Source organism: Leuresthes tenuis, unplaced genomic scaffold (assembly GCF_036924035.1).
Source record: "Leuresthes tenuis unplaced genomic scaffold, fLeuTen1.0.hap1 SCAF_20, whole genome shotgun sequence".
Taxonomy (NCBI): domain Eukaryota; kingdom Metazoa; phylum Chordata; class Actinopteri; order Atheriniformes; family Atherinopsidae; genus Leuresthes; species Leuresthes tenuis.
The window spans coordinates 17,321,375-17,340,649 of record NW_027325374.1 but is presented as its reverse complement, the minus strand read 5'-3'; the positions used below and the strand labels follow the sequence as shown (position 1 = coordinate 17,340,649).

At 43.7% G+C, this 19,275-nt stretch overlaps 1 protein-coding gene across 3 annotated transcripts in view; it reads right to left on the bottom strand.

Annotated features, from left to right (window-relative positions):
• Positions 1 to 3,727: 3,727 nt before the first annotated feature.
• Positions 3,728 to 19,275, bottom strand: part of cpped1 (calcineurin-like phosphoesterase domain containing 1) — a 29,178-nt gene continuing 13,630 nt past the window's right edge. For 2 of the 3 annotated variants that reach the window (XM_072373316.1, XM_072373318.1), the window contains exons 3-7: positions 18,233 to 18,405; positions 17,612 to 17,740; positions 17,336 to 17,468; positions 5,768 to 6,031; positions 3,728 to 5,634 (exon numbers count right to left, since the gene is read on the bottom strand). In XM_072373316.1, coding sequence (XP_072229417.1) covers positions 5,805 to 6,031; positions 17,336 to 17,468; positions 17,612 to 17,740; positions 18,233 to 18,405 — 662 coding nt within the window. In that variant the 3' untranslated portion in view covers positions 3,728 to 5,634; positions 5,768 to 5,804. Of the gene's footprint in view, positions 5,647 to 5,767; positions 6,032 to 17,335; positions 17,469 to 17,611; positions 17,741 to 18,232; positions 18,406 to 19,275 lie in introns of all 3 variants that reach the window. The other variant, XM_072373317.1, reaches the window with a different exon arrangement.

Sequence of the window (19,275 nt, the reverse complement as noted above, 5' to 3'; positions counted from 1 at the left end):
CTCTGGGCTCCACCATCATCGCCCAGTTTCCTGTGCAAATATGTGCGTGTACCTCACCGGAGGGTGTTTAAACCCTCTTACTTTTTCTTTTTGCACGTTTGCCATCATTGTTGATTCGCCGCTCAGCCAGCAATGTGTCTCCCAGGCATTCATTCCTGGACAAACTGCTGTGACATCTGGGTATGACAGAGATATGGAGAAACATGTTCAATAGCAGGGGAAAAAAAACAGCAGAGATGGTGCATTTGCCGAGGGACACTGGTCAGTGAAACCGTGTATAGACAAAAAACATTTCACATAAACTGGTGATAGTGGGAAAGAATTTATGTGGAAAGCTGAGATGCTATTTGCGGCCTTCAGGCAACAGTCAGGACGCATCTGTGACCAGTCAGACTGGATGAAACCAAGCCGAAGATTTAAATAAGGTGAATCATGCAGGTTATTGACCCCCGCTGAATGCTAGAGTGATCAAAACATGCTCCAGCTTGGCGAGCAAGTGAGGAGCGCTGATCCCCTGCCAGCTCTCCCAGTCTGTCTCCCTGGCGGCGGGCCCAGAGGGCAGGGCGCAAGAATGGAGGGCCCGGTCGCCGCTTCTCTGCTTCCCAGATGGCTCGTTCTGTCAGCGGGCGCAACGCCATAATGGGTGGCACCCTGACGTCAGGGCGCGATTGGTTACGCCAAATTTCATCTGCTCACCCCCAAACACCTGTGGACTCCGTGGAGAAATGGAGGGGGTGGTGGCACTGGAACCTGGCCAAGTGTGTGTGTGTATTTCTGTGTTCTTGTGTCCTTCGAGAGCCAAGTTTTACACTTGTGGCGTGCGGGCATTATTGTACACAGAAGGCTGACAGGTGCAAGGATTCTTTTTAGTTTTAGAATGCAAGGTCACTCTTTTAATCAAACAGCCCTGCCACAGTTGTTCTGGAAATGTTCATTGTTTTGCATCTTTATAAGCGAACAGTTTGAGGAAAAAGTTTGCCGTTCAATTTCAGTTGAATTCATTGATTTATGGAGCACCAAATCCCAACAAACGCCATCTCAAGGCGCTTTAAAGATCCAATCCAAGTCAAGCATGTGACAATCCTATTCACAGGAACACAATCATGATATAATCAAGTTCATTAAGATCCAAATGAGTCCAATTCATACAAAGCCAATAATAATAATAAAAATATAAAAGAAAATAGGAAGCCAGCTATAGAAACCCAACAGACTGCATTGAAACTTCTCTTCGATTCGATCTCCCATCCTGTGACGGTGGGAAGAAAAACATTCCCGAAACCTCCGGCAGAACCAGACTCATTCACGTTTCCATCTTCAACTACAAAGCGACAACAGCTGGTACCGTGAGAGCACCAGCACATCAAATCATTCAAGGAATGTCAAATAAGTCGCTCCAAACGAAGAAATTAATAAGCAAAAAAATGACAAACCCTTTCCCGTCTAACTCCACAAAACACCTCTCTGCGTTCCGCCAGCAGAGAGACAGCAACTTGTTTTGTCCGGGTTTTTGTCAGAGCTCTGGACAAAAGGAAACGTTGTGTGATTTGTACTACTTGTTCCTGGAAAACGACGATTGCTGCCCTGGTTTGTTTGTTCCTCACAAATAATGTCTCAAAACTACCAAAACCAAATTTCACGAAACACTGAGGAACTCAAAGGAGCCCAAAGAAACTTTCTGCCGTGCTTCATGTCCCCCTTTGCTCTGCCTCACAGGTTTCCATCAGGAACCCAAACACTCAGGCGAGCATAAGCTCCTCTTTGTGTCAACGTTAACATCCCCCTCGTGCTTTAAGTCTGCGCGTGAAGCTCTCACAGGGCGTTGAAAAGCAGATGACCCGAGTGATCTGAGTCCTCCACGTGCACTCAAACGTGTGCTCTTGTTCGAAGAAAAACATCAATGTTGAGGATTTTAAACCCTGGCTGCCGATGGAAAAAATTGCCGTGGAGAGGCTTGTGTCTTTTTTTTTTTCCCTTCTGTGTTTACATGTGTGAGCACTCAGCTGGGACACAGCAGCACGTGAGATCGATAGACAGGAACCAGCTTTCATCCGTCACACTAGATGAAAGTGCAGCAGGAGAGGAGCAGAGACCAAAGGCTCAACAGTCAGCTGCTGTCTCATGAAGATGTTTTATGTTCTGACATGATCTCTGTGTCCAGTAACAGCCATTCGGTTCAACAATGATGTTGTTGAACACTGATGTCACTCACCTCCAGCGGCGCTGTGGCCAGCTAGCATCTAATTAGTGGAAAAACAATACAAACAGTGTCATAGGCTTGGTGAGTGAAATGAACTCAGCTCAAGAAGAAGGTGTGACTAACTTGGGAGTGTTCCACCGTGTTCATCCTCCAAATTTATGTCAGTTTGAAACACAAAAAAAATGAGAGACAAATCTTTGACCCCATGGATGGACGGATGTCAGAAAACACCAGCTTTCATCTGGCAGAAAGAAATGCAATCCTTTCTTCTTTGTTTGGCTGAAACAAGCCTTTGGAAAATGGTAAATAGGAACTATCACAGATCCTAGAACAGGAAGGAGACGAAGAGAAAAAGTTCTTGTTAAAATGCGATCTGGAAACATCCCACATCCACTGACTGCTCTCTGCTTCTCTGTAAGAGGACGAACTCAAATGAGCCTAAAAAGGGACATTAGCTCAAGCTGTGCTTCCTCTTTCTCCCCACCCCTCCGCTTTCTTTGGGTTAATTGACAGTGATGTCACACATAACATCACATTTCCTTTTGATTCTATTTAGACCATGGTGAGTCTGGAAGACGGAGTTAAAGCTCTCCTTTCCCCATCTCCTGACTACTACTAGGCTGCAACAAAGGAAGCCTCTTAAGAGGCCGATTCAAGTTTCAATCAAAGGCGGTTTGAACAGTTTGTAGGAAAACGTGCGTGTGGAAAGAGAACATTCATCACAGTTGCTGAGGAGTTTCTACAGCCTGGTCAACACCGTGCGATCCTCAGCCGTCCCAGAGGAACGATGACCAAAGCGAGAGAATCGTGGTGATACCCTTGATCCCCTCTAAAAATGGAAGTGAGAGGTTCATAGTCTCGTGACCAAAAACAGTTACAATGATCCTCCTGCAGCATTTGTTGTTTGTGGTGGTAAATCGAGCTTCGTCACCCTGTGAAATACATGCCTGAGAAAATTAAGTTTGTGCTTGTGTAAAAAAAATAAAGACTGAATTCTGACTCATTCTTTGCATCTTTAGCTGACATATCAAACCCTCCAATCAGAGGGCAGATGGATTTGTTGGATTGGACTCCATTGCTGCTGTCCTCTTGGGTTGTTTGCTCAGCAGGCCACGATCTGTAACCCCCTTCAAAGAACACGCGACCTCTAGTGGTCGCGAGGGCTGCTGCGTGTGAATTGTACGAAGAATGCATTTCTGCTCTAACCACGGTGCTTATCTAATCCTAACCATGTTATGTTGTCACCTCCAGCTGAATAGAATAAAACAAAAGGGTTTTTTTTAGTAAAGGGCTGCCATATTTTTCACAGAATGTAAGTCAGAATTGATTAAAAACAGCTCCGCCGTACGGTTTGGTAGAGCGCATTATTCAGTGTTTAGCTCTAGTGTTTCTGGGATCTGACCTGAGAGATGTTTCATTAAAAAACAAGCCAATACTTTGCCTCACTACTGTAAATTAATATAAAAAAAGCCCGATAAGATGTGTGTGAAACTGTTAGCAAGGAAAGCAAAGTACCACACAAAGCAATTATTTGATAAAAATCAACATTTATTACCAAAAATACAAGCAGCCGTCCCAGTCGCGGTGCTCGGTGTGGTCAGTCGTTACAATGCAGAGCAAGAACAAGTCAAAGTGTGGGATCTTTCTCAAATTCATAGAGCAAATGTGCTTTAAAGCAAATTCAAACACGCACACACTCAAGAGATAACAAACGATGTGACTGAGCTCTGCTACCATGAGGATATAAAAATAGATAAGGACATAAGGTTCCTTCCCAGACAGGAAATGAAGGAGATGGACTGAGTTGTCTTTCACACATCACACTCATTATCCATTCCTCATAGACACCCCCCCTCCTCCCTCCATCACACGCCGACTTTTTGGAAAAGAGAAAGAATCCGTCAGAGTGAAATGAGGTCAGCGAACGTGTCGCTGGTGGAAAATCACCTACACAGTGCCCACTAGACCGCGGACGGACACGCAGTCAGGGAGAGCGCACGCTCCCCCCCCCCCCCCCGACGCTTGCAGCCACTCTGTCACGCGCACAGACACACAGATGTGTTGCTAGAGGGTTGCCATGACAACCCTCTTCTGTTCCCAGTCGGTCAGGACGAGTGCGAGAGTCAGTGTGTGGAAAGCGTAATCGAGTGGAGTCATTTTGGGCCGCACAGAGAAAGTCATTTTGTTGTAGAAATGTTCAGCTAAAAAAAAAAAAAAAACATGTCAGGAGCTCCCAAATCAGCCTGCAGCTGGTGGACTGCGATGCTGAGGTCGCTTCAGCGCTGATTAAACAGTCACATGAAGGAGTTCCTCCAGCCAAAGCTGACCGACGATTACGCTGATATCATGAAAATCTCAAAGAGACCCCCCCCCCCGTCAGACTAGGATCTGTTGGCGATTACTGGTGGAAGATGAGGGACATTGGTCACGCCCACCGCCGCAGCTCATGCCTCTGGGGCGTTGTCAGGTGTTGCAACAAGCACCACCCGTGAGTTCAAGTTATCACCGCTGACCCAGAATGCACTGCGGGTAGAAAGAAATATGCACGGTGTTTTTAAGGTATTTTAGTAGAAAACAGCAGCAAGAACAAATTAAAGGCACATAAGCGTTACTGGTTGGGATTCCTTTTTAAGCTTTTAAAAAGATTTTATTCTCATCTTTTTGTGTCGGTGGCTACAAAGTCTGATCAGAGGTCAGTCAATCAAAAAAAAAAAAAAACCACACACAGTATATGACAACACATAGTTTGCAAAGGTTAATCAACAATGCATAAGAAACAGCTGTGACAGGTCATTCATTAAAGGACAATTGCAACCTTTTCATAGTTTTGATATTTCACATCTGCATTATCTGCACATAAAACGTGTCATTTCCTGCATTTGCGTCGTCTTAAAATAAAAATAAAAACATTCCTAGAGTGAATTTAGCTAAAGAAATCTGCAGCTGCGACAATAATCTGCAGACGCAACCGCGTAACAAAAATGGGCCTGAAATATCCATGAGGACATAGTATTTTAGGGTGGAATCTCCCTTTAATGAAGGGAAAACGTAGGATGTATTTAAAATCACACAGACAACACCTGAAATGCTCAGACAGGCAGAAAAAGTGCTACTTCGGATACAGAAGAGTGTGGATTACTTCAAAACCAAGACAAAACACACGGTTAAACACATTCTGTGAGTTCTGCGTCGTGCTTTCAGGACAGTAAAGCAGCTACAACAGCCAGTCCTATGAGAATTTCTCCCAGGAAAACATTCGATCTGTAGGAATTGGATTTAATCCTTAAGATTCTGGAGAGTTTATGAAGCGCAGCTGGTGTGCACAGTCGTATCTCTGCTGGTTTAATTAATTGCTTTGGTCTCGTGGCTGATTGGACGTACGGTATGTGCTACTTTGAAGCTGTTGGATCAGCTGGAGACACCCAGTTCTGCCTCTGGAGATTACACTGTGAAAGATTTGAACATTACACGTTCTTGAGTTGACTTAAACACGAAATCGAAAGAGACTTCAGAGAAGACGGGCTCCGACAATGTGAAAAATTAAACCAAATCAATTAAGAAAAGTACCCGGCTGTGTCGCTGACAGTCCAAACTCGACCGGCTCTCAGGCCTGCAGGAGTTTCCGGAGGTCCTCGTCTATGCCTCGCGCTCCGAGCTGCTCCAGGCTGTGGTAGCGATGGATGACTCTGTCGGCGGTCACCACCACGACTCTCACGCCGTGGGTGTCCTCGCCAAGCTGGCAGCCGATGGCTGAGCTCACGACCATGTCCAGGCCCCCGTGGCAGCCGCCGGCGTTTCGATGATAATGGCCGGAGAAGACAGCTTTCACGCCTGTGGCGAGATGTGACAGGGGTGCTGCATTTAGTACTTAACAGAGAAGCTTGAATCTGCATCTTCAACAGCTGATCTAAACAAGAAAATGAAAACTAAAGAACTACGGGTGGAAGTGGAAAGGTGAGAAGGTGGGTAAACGGGACAGGAGACTGTAAAGAAAGAGAGAAAGTAAGATGGGAAGAAAACAGAGCAAAAGAGCAGAGAAGTGAGAAAAAATGAAAGGAACTGAGGAGTCAAACGCATGTTTTATTCAGGTGGCCGAGAGCTGCAATTTGATTTCAATTACAATCGACATCCAAAACAGAGAGCCGTCGGAATGGCTGGGATGCTGCGGAGCGACACAGAAATGACATCGTGTAATCACACTTAAAATGGCACATCACACAGGCTTTTACTCAGAATGAGTGGCACAAAACGAGTTGCTTCTCCTGCTCCTACATAGTATTTGTCTGCCGGCGACAAATTTGTTTCCCTTTTAGGGCGGGAACCAATTTGACTTTCAGGCAAGCAGCTGTGGTCTTTTGGACAATTTTCACTGGAACAAGGAGAAATAACACAAGGTCACATGAGGATTTAAGGAAACGTTTAGCGTCAGGGATAAGTTTGGATAAGAGGGATGCTTGAATGGTTGGAATGCTTGAAAATGAGGTCAGAATAATGTCAAGGTAAAGAGCGAGCATGCGTATAGTAATGGGTGCCACCAGTGTAAGTGTGTGCCTGCATGGTTAAATGTACTAACGTGTAGGTGATGGGGGGGGGGGGGTTCTGGAATGAGTTTGCTGCTGCCTTTTGACAGCGAACACGAGCTGCTCCAATTTCTAACCGCGAGTGCTCCTGCAGAGGGGAAGTCTGGCTGCTCTCTGCCTCATCTCCAGCGAGGCGCGCAGCCGAAAAAAAAAATAATGAAAACGGGCAACAAAAGGGGATAAATTGCAGTCTGCGCACGACAATGGCATCGGTCTGTCCCAGAATTCTGCACAACAAAGACGGGGAAAGATCCCCGCCGAACGAGCTCTTGTGCACCCACTGCTGATACTACTTCGATGTCAGCGCCGCGAAATTGCTCTGAATCATCAAGTCCGCCACTTGGCATAATCAAACCACACCAGAATACAAATGTGACCTAAATTTTTATTAATATCGGGGAGCTGTGTGAGGAAAGCGATTGCACACGCAGGAACATTGAATTATTAATCCACCATAGATGAAAATTGATGATTTAAGCCCGTATGTGTGTATGACTAAATTCATTTCCAATCAAACTCTGGGGTAGCAAATGTGTGTGTGCCCACCCCTCTGCGACTTGTGGGTGGGCCTCCAGCTATCACATTACGGACTGCACATGAATTAGTTTGTATGTGTGCCGCAGGGATGGTGGGCTTTCATGTAACCTTGCCACTGTTACTAGGAAGGATCAACAAATGTGTGCCGGTGTAAATATGTGTCCTTGATTTGTTTTCAAATGAGGGCTGAAGGGCCAAAAATGGCCTCTCTGTACTTATTATTCTGTATGACTAAGTGTGCATAGGTGTGTGTGTGTGGTGCAGTCCATCCGTGCCAGTGTTCTAAAGCATCAAACACAGCTCCCGTTCTCAGATCCTGTGAAAGAAAGAGCGCCGACGTCTTTGTCACCTCAGGGGACGAGGAGTTGAGATGAAGATGCTTAGACGGTAAAGAAGTGATAGATGCGCAATAATCCGGCGATAATTGTGACGAAAGAACCGGGAGGAAAAGAGAAATCATTTTAAAGTTCTTTTTTCTTTTTTCTGAGCCTCCCAAATACGCTACAATTAGTCACGGCACCAAATAAAGTGTGTGGGGGTAAAGTGTGCATATGTACATGTGTGTCAGTACATCTGAGTGCTGTCACCACATCCCACACACCACTATGCCGCATCAGAGAGCCGCCACCCCCCCCCACCCACTGTGTGTATATGACAGATCTGTGACGAAGCCGTGTGGTGGGACAGAGGCAACGTCTGCTGCAGGTCCATGCTGCTAAAGGAGATTCTACAGGTCTCTAAACTCAGAAGCTAACTAAGTTTTAAACAGAGACGCAAACCCGTCCGTGCGCTTTCAGCTGAGCCGGACAGTGTTTGAATAGAAATAGCACAGTAAACTGACAGGCTGACATCATGTTCAGCGTGTGTGTACAGAAATGTCTGATGTGATTAACGGAAACTTCAATATAATGCTGCCAGGAATGTTTTTGGAATAATTTTTAATTTTTAAAAAAAAAAATAGCTAACAAGGAAATAATAACCTTAAAACAGTTTGAAATAAACAGGGTGCAAAGCTAAGCAAATAGCAGAACTAAATATATGGGAGTTAGGAACATCACGCATGAAACTTACTTTAATGCATTAAATATTCAGTTTGTCTAATTATACATAAAATAGATTAGTAAATAGCATCTTAAGGATTTAAACTGGTCAGAATGCTGGAAAATACTTGATTTTGGTTAAGATTGCATTCTTTTTATGAGCAGGACAGAAGAGAGGAGAAAGGGAACAGGAGGATGTGACTTTATACAAGCTGGACAGGTGAAGAAGAGGGAACCATCAGGTGGACGAAGCACAGGGTGAACACAGCATGTCACAGTTAGCAGCAACTGTAAAACGTGAGATCGTAAATTCAAAGAACATTTGCGATATAACATTTAGCATCATAAAAACAGCATATGAAATTTCATTAACTAAAAAGAAATGCTGGTATAGGTTAAGTTAAGTGCCCCACAGCTTAAACAGTACATCAGCCAATTTCACGACAAGCATCTTCGGCCAGACAGGGCGACCTGTAACTGCAAAAACAACGGCGATAATCCTCTTCTGCGGTGAAACCCTGAGAGCTGGTGGCCCCACATACACTGCTGTAGAGCAGCAATGACTCCAAGACAGCGCATACCACCAGCCTCACTCTGGGTTCATGACTGTAAAGTCGTAGTATCACATTCATTAGAGGATTGTTCATGTGTTACAAGAGAATCTGTCAATTTGCTCATGTCCTCTCCCTACGGCTGTGGGATGTCTCACTACTGTTGCAAAAAGATATTTCCGTCTGAGCCGTGCACACGCGCAGACATACGTTTAGTGTTTCGTTATAGAGGCTAACAAAGACACCCGCAGAAGCTACCAAGACATTTCAAGCGACGAAGCAGGATAATGGGGCAAGACTGTACGTTTTCATACGAACAAACAAGCTCACAAAAAAAGAAAAAAAGAAGCTTTTTCTGGTTTCCATTTTAGAGGGATTTTAAGTATGAAAAAAAAAATTAAAATACACGTGCAATGTAGTTCCCTTAGAGAAGCAAGAGAGGCAGAGAAACCTTTGAAAGGCTGCAAACTTCCACGACTTTGACGTAAAATTGGCGTTTTAAGCTCTGATAAGTAACATAACATGGATTAAGATGGAGCTGCTGCAAAGTCGTGGCTTCCAGGAAGCTGTGATGCAGAGCGCTAAAGTAAATTTCAGGTTTTTTGGTTGTTTTTTTTTTTTAAATCATAGGAATCAACATTGCTTTGCTGAATTCTATATACTCCCTTTTCTTGCCGAGTAGACGTGCCCACTAAAACATGCACCCTCCATGCTCGTAACTACACATCTCGTCTCGCTCTTTGTGGAAAGTCCCATCCGCCCGTCAGCCCTGAAACAGCGTTGGCTCTTTTGTGCTTTTCTGTGTGATAAAGACTCTCGTTTAGAGACCGGCCTTTGCTTTGACAGACAGATGTGGTGAGGGTGGGGAAAAAGGGAGGCAGGAGGGTATTATAGCGCTCAGAAAATATCCAGAGTAAGCAGGCGGAGTGATGAAAACATATTGAACGCAAACGGAGGAAAATTACCCAGAGTCAAATTGAATTCTGGTCAGGGGTTGCAGAAAAATGCACAGAAAGGGGAGCAGAGACTCTTCCAATATGCAGAGTATCCTGTGTATATTACACCTTTTATGTGCTGCAGTCATCAGAACCACATAATCCTTAATTTGAGAATCTGTTTGAATAGAACATTATGATGCAACTCATTCTGTTTAAATGCAAATAGCACATACTGAAGGGAGCCGCGAAATAAGAGAATAAAAGAAGGAAAAAAACCACATCAGTTCAGGTTTGAGGTTTGTGATCCTTCCTTTAATCTGCCCTCCCCCGTTTTTCTCTTCTCACTCTCCATAAATTGGCCTTTCATCTTCTGGTCACTGATTTGTGAAGTTGCTAATTGCAAGCTGAGCTCCTGTCTCGACACTAAACAACCTCCTATGAGTAAAAACCTCGAAGAGAATCGTTTTCCTTCAGACTTTTTTGACCGTCTGTTTAGAAGCACACTCCTAATGTAGCTCCTAACAAAGCTGTCGTTGAAAGGTCTTTGAGAATGGGCTGCGTGGGAGTTAACATTGAGCGTGTGCGCTGGTATTGAACGGCAGTTGTCATTAAAGTGCAGGTCTGGGAAATAATTCATGATGAAATGGTAGTTGTTCTATGATTTGTACGACATAGGGGCACAAAATGATGGAGCGTGGTGATGCATCCACAATAATTGCCCTGGTGCCACATAAATCAGACCCAGGCATCAGTTACCATACACAAGGCCTTACGGTGCTAAAGATATCATAGCAAAATGCACTTATTAATGATAAGAAATATGATGTTTCTCGGGTTAAAATGTTTCTCATGAGGACAAAGAAAGGTCATACAGCATTGTATACCGATACCCAGAAGGATTCCCAAACTCAAACAAAACCGTCAGGTGCATCTGTAACAACCTTCTAAAACAAACCAATGTTCCGCAGAGGAGACGTTTGCATGACAAGCTGGATCATGAAAACAACTCGTACACGTATATGATGTGTGCTCCACACACATCAAAGTCAGCTATGGAGTTCCACAGGGTTCTGGGCTGGGACCAGTTCTGCTCTCCTTGTATATGCTTCTTATCACAGGGACATGTGACGTTTCCATAGATATCTACTGTGCATGCAGATGACAGCTCTGACAGCTCAGCTCCATTTATTGCCAAACTAGACAAAACAAATGAGTTAGTGAGGTTAAAGGATTGTCTTGGAGACATAAAGGGTTGGATGACCTGTATTTTTCGACTACCGTTTTGTCTTTGGCTGGATCGCAATGTCCTTGGCTTCAAGTACTACTGTGAGGAGCCTTTGAGTCATTCTTGACCTTTTGAGCTGCCTTCGTTCATCTAAGATATATTATCCAAATCAGGAGCTTCAACCTAACTGTATTATCCAGAATTACAAGATGTCTGGTGCTCAGAGACGTCACAGAGACCAAAGTGACGAAGGTTGAAACACTTTCGCATCCAAATTGAAAAGTTCAAGGATCAAAACGGGGGGCCAAAAAGTCCCTGAAGACGAGAGTGACTCTTCATGGTGTGGATGGATGCACCTGTGCCGGATCGATATTCCACATCTATTCGGCTTGAAGATGGACTGAAAATCAGCTAAAAACCTCAGTTTGAGGAAGACAGTGTCTCATTTTAGACATCTAATAAGCTTTTGGATTGACTGAGATCATGGTTTTTATTTAACAAAAAAAGAACATGGCACTGCCTGGCGTTTTTTGGTCAGATGGCCCAGTAAGATATCCACAAGACCTTTTTTTTTTTTTGATGCCGTGGAGTAAGAGACCAAGAAACAGAAAAAGCAGCGCTAAAACAGTGAGGTTAATGGCTTAAGCGTCGCCCCTTATCAAATCGGTGATAAATGTGTTGTTGCTGAGCATCGTCCCTCACTGACAACTACAACCAGTGGCAAGAGACCCAGGAAGAGATGGAGCAAAGGAGGCAAAGGTGCGTAGGCTCTGCAGAGCTCATCCTCGTCCCTAATTGCCTACTGTATGTACGACTGTAGAGCCGCAAGCAACGCAGAGAAATCCGATGAATCTCTGAGCAGCTCTCCTGCTACCATCGCTCGTCTTTAAACGTATAAACAAGGTGGCGAACAAAGGGAGCACGGAGGTGTGCGTCTGTGCGTTCATTCGTCTGCGTTTGTTTACGTGTTGATCATAAAAGTAGGCTGTAAACCTCAAAGGAGAGGGAAGGAGGAGAAAAAGGGGGTTTGGGCACAGGAATCTAATTAGAGTACTTCGTCTATGAGGATGGGAGAAGAGGTTGAGAGCACAGCTGGGACTTTCTGCTTTTCCACTCAGAAAGCGACACCGGCCCCCCCCAGCAGCAGGAATTCAATCATCTCCGACGAGACTCTCTGTTCCGACGTGAATTCAAGCGTTTCCAACAAGCTGTCAACCGACAGTTTTTGTCTTTTCTTCTACACACAGTAAATAAATGCTAGCTGACTTGCGCTCAAGCCCTGAAAACAGAGAGAGCAGCGTTTACTATGATTAGGGGCACGACAGCGACGAGGCAGCACAGAAGCATCCACGACGGGAGCAGGAACTTCCTTCAGGGTTCTCAGGGATCTGAGTGATTTCTGCCAACAGCTGGCTGCACTGAACCAAAGGTCGTCCACATTATAGTAAACACCACAAGACGCGTATAAACAAGTCGCTCTCCGGCGTCCTTTTGCTTTCGGGCTGTTGTAACAGCTTGCAAAATGGCCAGTCCATTTCAAACTCGTTTTTTTATTACTTACTTTTCTTTTCCCAATCAGGTGCTCGTTTTCAAAATCATAACAGGAGACAGAGAGTGGGTGCACAACGAAAGCCTGGATTTAACTTTGAACAAACTAGTGTAAAACGAAAAACCATCGTAATCGCTTATGCAATTAATAAATTAAAAAAAAAGAAAAAAAAAAAGGGGGGGGGGGGGGGTCATCACCCAGAGAGTTTCATTAATATGAGCTGGGACGCAGTCAACAGCTTGCAGAGTGGAACTGCTCGCTCTGATGAGCCAGAAGATGATTAATTGGTGTTGCACTCCTCCTTTGCGCGGCTGCGTTGCACAGATAGCGTGCAGATATTTACCCAATAAATACATTTCTTTGTCAGCTTTGGACTACATTTTCCACGTCACTGGAATGGTGACATGCTGAGCCAAAAAAAAACATCCTTGGAGTAATCAGGAACCAAGTCCTACAGGGTTACCCTCCGTGGAGTTACAACTATTCACCTGATGCCAGCAAAAACATTTGTATAACATCCTGTTACTCTATGTCGAGGCTGCCTTCCATAGTGCAAGAAGCAGTAGACAAAGAAGAAGGAAAGCTCTCCTGTTTTTCACCTCCTAATTGTCAGACTGCCGATTGGCTTTGTTCAAAAGGAGAACTTTGAGGCCGCCAACTAAGAAGAATATCCCCACTTAAGCATACACCACTTTTTGAACAATGTTCATGCTTTATTGGTACTGAATCACACAGAGCTTTGTAGTCATTTTATACAATAAAACTTGTAATACTTCAGCTGCCACTAAAGCTACATTTGTCCTCGGGGCAAAATTATATGAGCACCGGCTTCTCAAAAACAGAAACTTATTCTTGTCAACTGCTTACTTAATGAAAATTTCAGAAGAATAATGATATCCGTGCTTTACGTGCCAGAGCTGAGCCGTTTCTCAGTGTTCTTGAAACCTTTGGAGAAACGGGGATGAATAAGAAGTGTGCTTACAAGTGTGTGTGAGAGGTTAAACAGGACAAATTATTCTCATTTTCAGCTCCCTATATTTATTCTGGGTCTAGACTAGAGCAGCAATGCTAAAACACAGACAACGAAATCCGTCTATCACACACTGGCTGTTCTGTTCCCTCCCAGTTTAGCTTCTAACCTGAATGCTGTAAGCATCATTTCACACATCTTTATGTCGTATTGAACAAGTCGGCTACATGATCTCTGAACATCCAACACTAAAACATACAGTGCACACATATGACAGAAAATAAGAGAAAATCATCTTTAATGATGCTGTCATTTGCAGTAATGATTGCCAGAGTGCAAGAGCACATCTGGAGGCTCGGCTCACAGGGTGCAGCGGTGAAGACAGACCAACAGGGGAGGGAGATGATGCGTGATTAATGCGCCACAAAGAGGCAAGGACAAAAATAAGAAAAATACCGTGGCCGACACATCTCCAAAAGAGACATAATTTGCCACGGATGGCAGGAAACGTGACCCCTCATCACACCGACAAGAGGACAAACAACATACTTGGGCCGAAACCCTGCGGCTCCAAATCTTTTTCTTCAACGTGCCGTAAAAAACTCATCCTGTTTGTCTGTAATTCTCCTCTGAAAAGCCAGCATTTGCTCCCTTGGGATTGTTCATTTAGAGAACTCCTACTTAAGGTGTATACATTTTACAGTGGACGTGAGAAATATTAGCGTCGTTCATTTTTTGATAGTTTTTTTTTTATTTTTTTTACCTTTTGTCAAATTATCATTAGTAAATACAGTATTTATAATACAAAACATGTTAGCATAATGCTAGCATGCTAACCGGCTCCCAGTGACTTCAGGCTTTGGTTTGTCTCATTTATCTGCCACTACCACTTGATAGTGGCTGCAGAGTTTGATGTGGAGATTAAGGGTCGCTAAAGATCATGTCACGACTTTGGGTTTCGTACTCTTCTTTACGAGAGGTGATTGGTGCATATATCCTGAGTGGGGCAACCCATCCATGGTGCTTTTATGTGTGCTGAATTTGGTGAGTCGATGTCTTGGAGGCACAAACATCTCTGTGGGGGCATAGACGTTTAAATCCTCCGTTCGTGCATGTAGCAGAGTTAGGATTTGAGAGTGTTGGTGTGATAGGTGCAGGTATATACTATCTGAGGTCTTACTGGAGACAAATAGGAGAGAAAAAAAAACTCAAGTTATGCGCTTTGTAGGAGAGGACGCAAAGGTCAGGGTCTAAGGAGGTTTAAAGTGAGGGATCGTGGTGTTTCTCATTAAAGTTGTAATCTAATATGCCCTGTGTTGGAAGGCAAATTGTAATCTGGAGGCTGAGAAAAAGGGGAGTTTGGGTCAGGTGTCATGCTCAGCAGGGACAGTTTTGACCTTTTCAACTTCATATTTCTAGCCCCGACCTTAACCCCTAATGACTGCAGAGCATCTGATACAGCTACACCACAAACTGACTCAGAATCAAGATGATCAGTCTCCTTTACAAAAAACACCCTCAGGTCAAATCCCACCAGATTCAGGCTAAAGATGTTACAGCATCAGCGTCTGGCTCGTTTCCACTGGGAGATAATGGAGAAAGCTGAGAGAGCATGAAAGTGAGCAGAGAGACCAGAGGGGAGAAGAAACTAACAAAGGATGCAATATTCAACATGAACTGATCGGATTTGTGCAATAAAAAAAGCTACCATGAGCTACAAAAGGATATAGTTGTGTGTGCAAGGTTTGAATGAAATCGACAACCATCAAGTGCCAAATGTGGGTAGATTTACTGTTTGGAGAGTAAATCCCAGGAGGCTATCTGCCACATGGGGGGTTAAAAGTTTTTGCCAAAACGTTTGCCCATTTTGGTGCTTTTCTTTTTGCAACCGCTCTGGTTCTGTCATATGCTATTTTGGCATGAGTTTGACGCTAAAAAAATAAATAAATAAATACAAATAAATAAATAAAAATACAAGACAGACTCCCCACTGTGTGTCTGACTGAGCCTGTCAGACAAATCTTCTTTCCAAACCTCAGCCATTTAACAGTCAACCTAACCTTGTAATGAACACCGGAGACGGAGGAGAGGTGGTACTTCCTGCTGCAGAGAGTGAGGCTGGCTGAGCGACTTTTACGTTCATCCTTAAATATTTAGAGGTTTGTTTTTTGTTTTTTAATGAAAATAATCCTCTCGTGCCTTAAAAAGGCTCAGAAGTCTGAGGTATTAGATATGGAGTGTTGGGGAATATATGAACATGAGACTAACCCCCTTCTCAGTTCACCTCCAACCCTCGGGGAAGCCTGTCTGTTGATCCAAACGACACTGAGCGCGGACGTTTCAGGGTTGAAATGCTCACGCCATGGGGCAGACTGCTTGTTTTCATCACTTTATTATTTTTTTTGTTCAGCTTTGATACCCATATGAGCATGAGATCAAGATTGACAACTTGATTTTAACAGTGCGAGTGAAAAAGCTATTTTTGGACATGGCTGTCCCTGTCGTTTTTAAACATAATGGCTTCCTGTAGTCAGAGAGTCCGAGAACCAGAAATTCCAGATGCATTTAATAGCTTAGCATCACTGTAATGTATTGGGCAGAGAGGGTATGTGAGCATGATGAGTTGAGCAGAACTTCTGAGAGATAATTCCCAGAAATCACATCACTTTTCTCGCTATATTTGGAAATACTTACACTTAGACTCAAATATATGGCCATGCTCTACGTGGCTTTAGCACGTTGTAAACGCCCGTGACCTTTACAGTCATCCATTATTCATAACAACGTGCATGTTTGCATATAGTTCATGTACATCCCTCTGTATGTAGTCTGAATGCATAACTGCTGGTGGGGCATATGTGAACGAGAGCATAAATGATAAAAGGATACTTGCATGCGTGTAAAGCAGCCGCCTCTGTTCCTGCATCATAAAAAGCTTGTATATTTGCCCTTTGAAACTTCAACCAGTGTTCTCCCTCTGAGGAAGAATCTATTATGAGAGAGAAGGGTCGCCAGACCAAAACGGGCCAACATGGTTAAATACATGCTGGAATAATGGATGGGTAATGAAATTAAAGCCATCTCCCAACAGTCACCTTGATGCATGATTAAGAAATGGTGCACACGTCCGCACGAGAGGCCCTGTCAATCAATAGCGAAGCGCTGGCTGGATGGCGCAATGCCACATGTCCTTCTCAAAGTCTTATTGTCCTTGTGAGAGTTTCCTTGTCTGGTACCCTTATATCATCTTTATTGAAGCCGACAACAATGGAATTTGAGTTAGGAGTTATTCTCCCTATAGGAGATGAACGCATTAATTAATTCAATTACGCCATGTGTTGCCTGTGTACCCGGCGCTCCGCCTGTACTTCTGGATAATGGCATAATAATCCTCTGGGCAGGAATCCTAGCTGTGCTTCAGTTAGATATGCTTGAAATTAACAGGTTTAACAGGAGCATTAGCAAAGACGTATTAAGACAAGAAACTTAAGACCACTTCACAGTGGCCTAGATCCATCATCACAGAAAATACAGCTGCTATTTCAGGCTCTGGAAGAGGGAGCTGGCTTTCACAAGTGATCTCTGATTTATCTCTTTTACGACTTCTAAACGTTACTAAAAATATAGAAAGGTGGATTTAAAATAGACAACAAAGATATCCTACTATACAGAGAAATACTGGCCATAAATGTAGAGTCACACAAGGAAAAACTGTTTTCTTTCCTTTAATAATAACTTTTCCTACCTGCCTTCTTGAACCTGTCCAGTAGGTTTTGTCTGACTTCCCTCTGCAGGTTGAAATAGTCATTCTCTTCATCAGGGCTCTTTAAGTACAGTGGAATGTGCTGGAATACCAAGATGTGTTTGGGTTTGGGCTCCTGAGAACAGACAGACATTAATTCAGATGTTGTGTCCTACAGACAGAAGTAGCTACCAAGACCACAAGATCCAAAAGCAGCAAAGGAAGAGCTGATTTAGCAGAACGTCCTCATGAATCAGATGGAAAGTCATGCCATCCTACCGCTGAAGTGGAGGAGGCCCTGCTCAGCTGCGCCTCCAGCCACGTCTCCTGAGCCTCCTTCTGCTGAGGGCAGGCCGAGGCGTCGTAGAAAAGCTGGGAGTTCAGAACCAGGCAGAGAACTCCACCCACCTGAGGCAGCAAGGGTGTGAGAAACAGAAAAGAGAAAGACCACTAACAAATGGAAACTCATATATCCTCTGTTTCCATTTCATTTCTCTATTCTAACGCTGTCCACTTTCACGACAAAGGACCAATAAAACTTAGACTTGTTACACATTAATGGCCAATTACCGCGTATTTTCTACCGTTTAATTCTAAGTGCATTGTGTGAGAAATATCTTTCTGATAAACTGTCAGACTTCTGATCTTTGATTGCTGTGAAATACATTTGGCAATTTTTTTTAATTCACCAGCAAAACCAATCTGAAGCAATCTTTTAAATCTCCGCATGAAAGAGATGTGAATCCAGCCTGGAAGGTCAGACATGACTCCCAACTGGCAACAAAAACAACAATCTCAAACAAGCATATACATTTTTGTGCATTATTAGGTATGTTTTCCTCAGTGAATCACTGCTATAACCACTGCAATTTCCCCAGAGGTATTTATGTGTCTGCTTACCCAAAAGCTGAAATAGTCATCGCCCCATGCACTGCAATACTGCTCCACGGTGCTGGGGGTGGGGGTGTTGCCCAGGTCATGGTTCCCACTGACAAACACAAGCGGGATGGAGGGATCCGTCCCCTTCAAGGCCGCCTTCAGGTCTCGCTCCTGATCTTCTCTGAATGACGTGCCTGTGGGGAAACCGGGGATTTACTGTCACACGCTGATGGATCAGCGGCAAACACAGAGATGGGTACATTTATCGTTCTAAATACAAAACAATATTGATCAAGAACTGAAGAACAGTCACTGCGTGACTGTAGGATTTTACAAACAGCAGATGAAATGAGCCAAATGGAGATGGAGAGACGAGCGTTGGTTAAAACCCTCGGGATGAAAAGTGTGAAAGGTCCTCCTGGGGAGGGAAGAGGAATTATTTGGATAATGACGACAGCTTGGAGAATAATCAATGCTCTGTACAGCTCAACTTTACATCATCGTGGTTAATGACACGATGAGAAGTGTTCTGGTGCTTTTCCTCTTAAGACAAAATCTCACAGGCAACTGTAATGAACAATTGCCAAATTCTGCGTTGCAGGATATTCAAGGCTCTTATGAAGCAAGTTTCATTATCTATTCAAATCAGGCATATTACAATATTGAAGTGGAGTTTGCAAAGAGAAGAAGGGAGCATATAACTGGTAGGTTTTCAGTTAAATTAATTCAGTCCCAGAGTGGTTAAAGCACTGAGAATGAGTGAAACTCAAATCTATGTGTAATTTTGAATTCATATCAAACAAACCATCAGCTACTGCCCTTAAGATATTCCATTTAGTCCTTTCTTCTTTTCCTTTTTTTTTTTTTTTTTCTGTCCAAGAAATGATTTTACTGGCCTACTTTCGGAGCAAACGTTTCCTTGGATGTTTGGATAGAGCTCATTATGTAAGAGCCTTTTCTGAAAGAACAGCTTGTACATGACGGTGGCAAAAAAAAAAAAAAAAGTAGTTTAAAAAGCACATAGATACAAGGTAAATCATTGTTTTCACTTGTCACTCTACAAA